The sequence below is a fragment of the Morone saxatilis genome, unplaced genomic scaffold (genome assembly GCF_004916995.1).
Source record: "Morone saxatilis isolate NCDOM2014 unplaced genomic scaffold, NCSU_SB_2.0 Contig15, whole genome shotgun sequence".
Lineage (NCBI taxonomy): Eukaryota > Metazoa > Chordata > Actinopteri > Moronidae > Morone > Morone saxatilis.
Genome location: NW_023339707.1, coordinates 12581409 through 12590123, shown reverse-complemented (window position 1 = coordinate 12590123; position 8715 = coordinate 12581409). Strand labels below are relative to the sequence as shown.

Below are 8715 nucleotides of genomic sequence, written 5' to 3'. Positions count from 1 at the left end.
GTTATTAAGTAAATGATCTGTATACACAAATACTAAAGACTTCACTATTCATAAAGACTGTTTGGTCTTGATTGATTACATGAAAAGCTAATCTTGGTACTGATACTAAAATAAAGTATCTATCTACTATCTAACATAATATATTACAGGCAAATCACACATGTATATATGTGAGTTTAAGAAAGCCTTTAATCTTGCTATAATCCTACCAAGAATATATATATACAAACAATTTCTACCTCAAGCCGTGCAAAAGCATTCAAACACGAGGGTTTACTTAATGTTTTTATTTTTTTCTTTCTCTTCCTTCTGGTATTTTCTTTGTGCATCACCATTGTTTTTCTTACAAGTAATTATTATAATTATAAATATTTGTACAATTTAATTTTTTTTTCTCAAAGGTTTCATGTTAATGTGTAGTTACCGACTGAGAGTCTGTCAACGCCACCAATAGTCCCTTTTAAAGACATTATGACATGTCAGCAAAAGCACAAGTGTTATTAATGACAGTAACTAATAGCTGCTTTCTGTTCAGTTCCGTGTACCAGTTCAAAGCAAGGCCCTGGTATTGTGCACACTGGCTTACACTGGCTTTGTTTTTTTAATGTTCTTCACAGTCCTTTTCTTTTTGCTTTTTTAATGATACAGTTTGGGGTTTCACTCATTTCATAATTCTGTTACACTAATATAAAAGGCATATCTAAAACACCTTCAGTTTATTTCTCTAAATGGAAATCATAAACAAGAAATATTTAAATACAAAATTATATAATAATATATTACAATAACCAAGGCTTGAAGTAAAATAAATGCTATAAACACATGCCACATTCCCAGCCCTGATATCTTAAGAAAAAAAAGCAGTCAGAATAGACAAAATATTTATTTGACATGTAGCCTAGATATACAGACAAATCATATAGTGTAAACCAAATTACAAATAATTAATATATACAAATTCCATACAGCTACAAATTCACAGTTATTTTATCAATCATGTGACTCAATCTCATGAACAGATGTTCTGATGAATAATGTGTTGCTTGTATGTAGAGGTGTGTGTGTGTGTACTGACTAAAAAACACTTAGAAAATGTGTCTTAAACTGGAAACAGTTTATTATAAACACCTACACAGATGCAGATAGTTGCATAACCACATTCAGCTGCACAGACATATCTGTGCATTTCAAGTAATCCACAGTTTGCACATTGTACTGCAGGTCTGCAGTCACAGCAGGGTTCTACTGTACAGAACATGAATGAAATGGTTTCTGAGTAGGGAGCCACCGTGTGGAAAGAAGCCCAGTGCAGCAGGGACCTCAGAGAAGTGACTATGGTTCAGTGATCTCAGTTTTCTAGAAATAGATGTGCTGAAAGCTACTGTCAGAGAACATCACCCCACAACTCAGTATTCATTTGTATTATCTTGCTCTCTCTCTCTCCCCCTCTCCCTCTCTCCATGTCATCTACTGATGCCAGTCCTCTCAGTCCAGTGGATCTGCTGCTTTGAAGAGCCCGGCTCCTTTCCCTCTCCGTACATCCCGCTTCCCTTTCTTCTGGGGAGCTTCGGCAGAGGGAGAGGAGGCGGTGGAGGAGGGATCCTGCACCCCTTGCCGCAAGACGAGCTCCTTAAAGACCGAGTCCATCTGGCGACAGACCTCCTGTGAGATGAAATAAACAGTAGTGATATGAGAGAGGAAGAAGACAAAACGCTCTTTGTTCTCTGCACTCCCTTCTGCTCAAGAGCATCAGATTATGTTTGACAGAAAAGCCATAATGTACGATCGTCATTAAATCATTAATAATTTAGTGCCACTTTCTAATAAGACAGTCCTAATAGGGTTTGTAAGTTATAACTAATAACATAATGAATGTGAATAGATTAACTAATGCTTTATGGATTAATTATAAGCCATTAACAACGCTGGGGTTGCCAGGTTGTGAAAATCTTTTGCTAGTGTCCTCCTTCATTACAAAACTTGATTTATCTTTTTAGCTCAGAACATCTGGACCAAAATCTTTTTATGTTGTTAAATTGCAACATTTACAACTGCAGACTTGACCGATTGTTCTGACTTAACATTTATTATTGCAGATGATTTATTTATTTCTTTAGAGCAAGCTGTTGAGAAGGATTAACTAACTCATTAAAACCATTAGTTACAACTGACAACCCCTTCAATAATAGACTTATTCCAGTAATTTAAAACCAAATGAGAAACAAGACAGACCTTGTCTACTTGATTGGTAATATCCTCAGAAGATGAGTGTTCCTGAAGTCTGTATGCAGAAAAAAGATTAGTTTCTCACACAAACATAACAAATCAGTTATAACACTGCAGCATTCAGTGGTACTCACTCTCTGCGCACATAGCCAGGAGAGTGGACCCGCCGTGGCCTGCACTGTGGCCCCATGGGAATCTGGAGCATTAACTTCCCACTTGAAGTGACGCCGCCCCCTGCTGGACCACCTGTCGACCTACTTTGGTCGATTGCACCGCTGCTGTATGCTCTAGGACGGTCTGTTCCTTTCTGTGTTGGTGCTGCAGACGAGCTGGTGTTGTCAGCAGAGTGTCCTGTTTCCAACTCTGTAAGCACATCACATTCTGATATATCCTTTTACTCTATTCAGAGACACCATCTCGGCCTTACAGGAGTGATCAATTAAGGCAACCACATAAACTTACCATCTTTGCTATTGTTGTAATCTGCTTCTACATCTCCTTCTTCAATCATAGGCTCACTGTGAAGATACACATAATCATTGCACCATACACTATATCCATGTTGTGTCTATGTGTTGTGTATGAACATGTTTTCTCAGTTTTTTGTTTTACCAGTCATCCTGTTCCAGTGTCATGCATTTCTCATACACCGGACCTTGTACTTCGCTCTGGCTGGGGAAGATGCTCTCGTGCTGGAGGATGATGTTTTTCACCAGGGCATTGATCTGAGGCTGCAGGGTGACAACATCATCATCATGAGCCCCTCTTACCAGGCTGGGGCCAAAACAGACAGCCAGGTTGTAAGGCTGCATCATGTTCTCGTCACTGTACTGAGACACACTGGAGGCAGAGAAACACAAAATTATATAATGAAGTAGAGAGTTTCTTAAATATGGAAAGTTGAGAGGCAAGTAGTGAAACAAAGCTGAAGCTGAAACTGAAACTATATTCAAATATTTTCACCCCTTACCCTAGTTTGGTTTGCTTCAGTTTTATTGCAACATGTATAGATCTTTTGTGTGAAGTCAGTAGTTGACAATGCGAAAAAAAAAAAACCCTGATACATTATACTTCACTAGATCTAATAAGACAAAAAAAAATAAATGTGGTGCTTCCCCTTTCTAGAAGGAAACATTTTGGTTTCCTCCTGTGAATGATTGTTCAATTCTAATTGTGTAGATACACATTCTCATCATTGCAAGCGCGTCGCTTCACCCTCGCCTTCCAAGCGTGAAAGAGAAACTATGGTTGTACTAAAGCACCCCTATCTAGTGGTGTTGTAGTGTTTGGTTTTTCAGCCCCAGGCAACTGTAGAAACATGACGGATTCCATGAAAGGCAATCTGCAGTGTCGGTAGATATAAAAGGCTCATTCTAAGCTAACAAAAAACAAAACAATTCCTATATTCCAGTGACAATACACTAATGAAAACATATCTATGAATATTATATTCCATTTCTAAAAATAGATCCTCCTAAATGCTACATACTGAATCTGGATTCCCAAACCTTTTCATGTCCAGCAGCACAATAGATCCACATTTGAACACAGACCACAATTAGAAAAGATTCTGTCTTAAGGAATCTCCTCTGAGTAAATTATTGGGTTCTTAGATTACTTTTTTTTTTTTTTTAAAGTCATCACTATAAATAAAATAAAAAAAATTTAAAGTGATAAAAGTTTAAAATATTTATTCCTCCTTTTGCTGGGTACCCCCTACAGCCCACTAAATACTCACTGATGAAGGAAGGCAAAGAGGTATCTCATGACAACGATGATGGGCTCGGGATAGGAAGAGATGATCATTTTGAGCTGAGCTGCTCTCTCTGCCTCATTCTTTATTTCTGAAAAAAGGTAATAAAGAAAGATAAGAGCTCCTGCTGTACACTCGCAGCCACACTCATTTGGCATTTCAACACACACACACACACACTTACGGGTTTGTTCCAGGAGTTGGCAGGTGCTGTCAATGGGGAAGAGGGGATTCTCCAGACATCTAAAGTAGAGCTTCAGCACTCCAGCGACAGAATCCAGGTCACATGTCCGCTCAGCCAGGGGGTCCTCTCCTGTAGGGGAAGCCCACAGCACACTGCCCCACATTATTAATGCTCCACAGTAAGGGGAGCCACTGGATGAGGATACATTTGGGTCATGCAACACACGCACACATTACACAGAAACACACATGCCTACCTCGCTCAAATGCATCCCTCAGGTTGTTGACCTCCATCTGAGACCCTGGCACTCTGAATATCCCTTCATGGTGGAGACCTGATGGACAGAATTTTAAAAAAATGTAAATGTCTTTAATATACAAATGTGCAGCTGCTGTTTTACAGTTCCCCTCAGTCTTGAATACTCACCGTTGAGGTTGATAAAGCGAATGCAACTTTCTACAACATCTGGAATCTGTTGTCCTGATGCCTGAATGAAAGTGTAGTGATACATTTCACAAAAATTCACACACAAAGAAGTCTAATACCATACAACAATCACTTATTGGATACACTGGAAAAAAAACAAAAAAAAAAACGGATCATCAAGAAAGAGACATGCTGAAAGGGGAAGTGGTGGTATTTTTGTAATTGTGGTGGGAGCTACCTGTATGAAGGACAGCATGTCCCCATTGAAAAGTTTGTGGTTGTGCATCAAATTGGCACTTGAGTGATTCTTCCTGATGCGCACAGACTTTCCATTGTGTCTGCAGAGCCAGAAACCATAATGTAAAGAAGTTTCAACATTGTTCGCAATTAAACCAAGAACACGATGACTCTATGAGAACTCTTTAAACAATTATATGTGTACCTAGGTTGATGTCCATTTGATGCTTCTGCTAAAAAGGAACAAAAGCACAAGAGAGAGAAAGAAAAAAAAAAAAAGAACCAGCTTAAATGAGAACCAGCCAGTAAGAAGAAATGAGAAATACAGTTAGAATAAAGATTTAATTATTGCGGGTGGTTGAGGGAGAAAAAAAAAGGAACAACAGTTAACTGTGAAATAATACCCCACAATGCACAGTTATCAAATGACACTTTGGGTCAGCAGTTTGCTTTTTGGTATAGTTCTGTGAGAAATGCAGAAGTGATACCTTTTTCCACAGCTACTTTAAGCAGGTCATGTTTGGCTTGCAGTTTAGATACCAGGGAACTTCCTACAAGGTATTCTTTTACTCTCTGTAAAACAAAGCAGGTGTGATTTAAAGTCATTATCATGCGGTCACTGTGGTTCTGGCCATGGCCATAGTCTTTGTCAACCAAAAAAAAAAACACATATTCACAACTTTTATTAAATTCAACCCTTCCTAAATAAACAGTTTCTTGCTAGTCTGGTTTATCACATTAAAAAAAAACAGACTCACAGTGAAGTAGAGGTTTTCTATTTCCTGCAGGTTGGCCCTGCGTCGGGCCACACTGGGCTTCACGGTCAGGTTCTCAGTGCTGCCATCCTGAGACAAACCACTGCTGGGGTCCAGATCATCATCACCAATACCCTCCAGCAGGGAAGACTGAGCTGCCAACATGCTCTTACTGGTCTGCATGACAGAGGCAGAGAAACAACTGAATACTACGCTTTGGGAATGCTGCATTTAATTATAATCATTCCAGTTACCTACAGTCAAATTAACATGGTGACAGTGTGCAAAACACAGTATGAGAGTATGAGGTGAAGTGAAAATATAATAAATAATTATGTTGCATTCAAGTAAATGTTGGAGAGGCCAGTATTACAATTTGACGACATTAATAACACAAACAAAGGGTTAAAAATGTTATGGACATGCTCAATCTTGACTTGGTGTAGTGACTCAAGATCATTCCTGACATTTACCGACCTGAAGGTACGCTATTGGCCAAATGCCAATTCTATAAAGAAAGTCACACAAAATGATTTGAATACTTTGTTGTTTTTTCCTCACATGCTTACAAGCTCTCTTTACTTGACCATAGGATGCTTCCTACCTACTAAAATATGGTTAAGAAAACAAGAAAATAATTGTATTTACGGCCTTGAATGAGTCTTCCCTGAAAGATGTGATTGGTTACACCAGTGAATACAGTAGACCCACAAAAAAAGTGATAATGAGGTGCTAAAGATTGTGTGATGTACCCCACCTCCTCTGTTTCGTGGGTGACTGCCTTCAGTCTTGTTTGTATTTGTTTGTATCTGGTCTCCAGATCACCTCTCATCTCACACTCTGCGCTGACCTCAGAAACCTGGCAAACAAGAGAATATTGAGTTAACGCAAAACAGCTGAATACATTGAATACACAGATAAACACACAGAATACAGACCTGGTCTCCATCATGGGGCTGATAGGGGAAGCGAAGGGGCATTGAGAAGGTGTTATAGTGGTCCTGCAGGAGGGTGTCTCTGTCGTGGCTCTGATCCAGTCCAGACACGGTGCCTTCGAGCTGCTGCAGCCCTGTGCTCAGGTTCTCCTGAGTCTGCCACCGACTGGACAGGTAGGCCTGCATCACCCGGCCCAAAGAGAGGTGGTACCCTGCATCTGCACACTGAGGAAACAATGAAAATTATAATAATCACCAATTTAATGTGGTTGCTTTCAGATGATGACTTCCTTAAAACATGATATTTTAAGTGACATCTCTGGCACTATAGGTCTAATATTATAATATTATTATGTTCCAGTGTTTAAATGTGTGTTCATTGGCTGGAACTTTAAAATTGACTCCATAACCTTTGAGTGATACATGGAGTTTTTTTTCTGTTCAAGGGAAAAGACAGCGGACACACAGCGGTGTGAACTGATGCACTCACATCTATGAGAGCAGAGATGTCTTGGAGGTAGTACTTATTCATGGAGGCATTGGCGGCAGCCAAGTTTAGCAGGTAATCATTTCGGGCTTTGCTGCACTTCAGGTAGATTTCTTGGACCTTAGATTGTCTCTGTGACACATAAAACAATCAATAATAAGAGGTGAAATAGACACACATGTATGCACATAATACTACATAAAAAGGAATAATTATTTACTTTTTCTATTAACCGCTCGAGTTTCTTAGCAGCACTCTGTTTCTGCTTTTCTTCCTGTTTCTCTGCCTCCTTAAGCTTCCCCTCTGCACACATGTACTCTGAGTGGTACTGGTAGTATGTCCGCCATGCCTGCACACAGACACACATAGCCATGCTTTACTTTGTTTGTATAGGAAATGGAAAATGTTTTGGGTGGTTGGTTTCTTACTTACAGTCTGCAGCTCTGTGGTAACCTTGAGTAGCCCATCTTGCAGCTGAGTGCAGATGTCTTTACTCTAGAAAGACAAAATACCACAGTGAGATGGCACAACACTTAAAGAACACAGTGCACCACAAAATGTGTTTTTTAATGTCAAGAGTTCAGAGGAAATACATGAGTACGAGTCAGAAAAGGAAAATGGCAGCATTGCTACAGTCAGGTAAATTGTACTATACAGACTGCAGTCCCAAATGCGCAATGAAAGACTATGCTTGTGTTTGGGTGCCAGTGCTCATACCTTCTTGGCAAGGCGTTGTGTGTACTCCAGGCAGTGTGTGAGGGGCTGGATGAGGAGGTTGCTGCAGCTCTCACTCAGTCTATTGTGGTCCCTACTTTCTTGGCGGGTCTGGGACAGCAGAGCCAGCCAGACCTGGGCCACTGAGTGACTACTGGGCTCCTTCCTGAGCATTGGTCAAGGTGGAAAGAAAGACAGAGACAAAAAAAAAAAAAAACTCTGTAAGATACACTCAGGAGTATTTCACAACAGTTGCCTCAAATGAACTGCTAGTTAGTTATTATGTGCACCGTCAAAGACAGGATTGCTTTTACCTCTTGATCCTGGAAGTGAACCGTTCAGAGAGTTTTTCAAGGGAACGAGCATATTCGCTTTCAATCTCGCTCCGTCGTCTCAGGTAGTCTGTCAGGTCCTGCAGCTGCTGGCTCTTTTGCTCAAGTTGCAAGTCCAACACCTTCAGCTGGTCTACAAGCTGGCACCGCACCTCTGGAAAGAAAGAAAGAAAGAAAGAAAGAAAGAAGGGGAGTAACAAACACATAAGAGAATATGACTCATTCTGAAAGTCTTGCTGTAGGTGAGAAACTTTTTTTTTGCACAAAGAGAACACATGTTGATCACAGTCGAGGTGGGCTGTGATAAGAGAGAGAGAGAGAGTTATTAGAGTGATGCTAATAAAAAGTTATTATTTTACCTTTGATTTGTGTGTCGTAGTCCACCAAACCAACCCTCTCCTTCCGGATTTTTACATGGGAAGTCATTGTTGCTCCAACTGGGTGGAATTCTGGATAAAGGAAGTGAAATTTTTATTATCTCACCACGTAATATAAAACATCAACTGCGCTGTGTCTTTTTTACCCCCCTTACAGAAACAGTCTGCTTTATACGCATGCTAGATATTCTGATCCTAATTGCTGGACAAAGTCTGGTAAAAATCATGCTGCACCCAAGCATGGCTATCTCTACAAACTTTCACACTCTTTGTGCTGAAACACCCCCCC

At 40.0% G+C, this 8715-nt stretch overlaps 1 protein-coding gene across 3 annotated transcripts in view; it reads right to left on the bottom strand.

Annotated features, from left to right (window-relative positions):
• Positions 1-864: 864 nt before the first annotated feature.
• arhgap4a (Rho GTPase activating protein 4a) overlaps positions 865-8715 on the bottom strand; it is a 9467-nt gene continuing 1616 nt past the window's right edge. Inside the window, exons 2-22 of one of the 3 annotated variants that reach the window (XM_035656928.1) lie at positions 8409-8498; positions 8032-8203; positions 7721-7883; positions 7436-7498; positions 7224-7352; positions 7007-7135; positions 6520-6741; positions 6339-6440; positions 5585-5758; positions 5315-5399; positions 5032-5059; positions 4828-4927; positions 4590-4650; positions 4420-4497; positions 4164-4292; positions 3965-4070; positions 2839-3066; positions 2689-2744; positions 2361-2589; positions 2233-2281; positions 865-1662 (exon numbers count right to left, since the gene is read on the bottom strand). In XM_035656928.1, the coding sequence (XP_035512821.1) occupies positions 1486-1662; positions 2233-2281; positions 2361-2589; positions 2689-2744; positions 2839-3066; positions 3965-4070; positions 4164-4292; positions 4420-4497; positions 4590-4650; positions 4828-4927; positions 5032-5059; positions 5315-5399; positions 5585-5758; positions 6339-6440; positions 6520-6741; positions 7007-7135; positions 7224-7352; positions 7436-7498; positions 7721-7883; positions 8032-8203; positions 8409-8498 (2570 nt within the window). In that variant the 3' untranslated portion in view covers positions 865-1485. The remainder of the gene's footprint in view (positions 1663-2232; positions 2282-2360; positions 2590-2688; positions 2745-2838; positions 3067-3964; positions 4071-4163; positions 4293-4419; positions 4498-4589; positions 4651-4827; positions 4928-5031; positions 5060-5314; positions 5400-5584; positions 5759-6338; positions 6441-6519; positions 6742-7006; positions 7136-7223; positions 7353-7435; positions 7499-7720; positions 7884-8031; positions 8204-8408; positions 8499-8715) is intronic. The other 2 variants (XM_035656930.1, XM_035656929.1) reach the window with 2 other exon arrangements.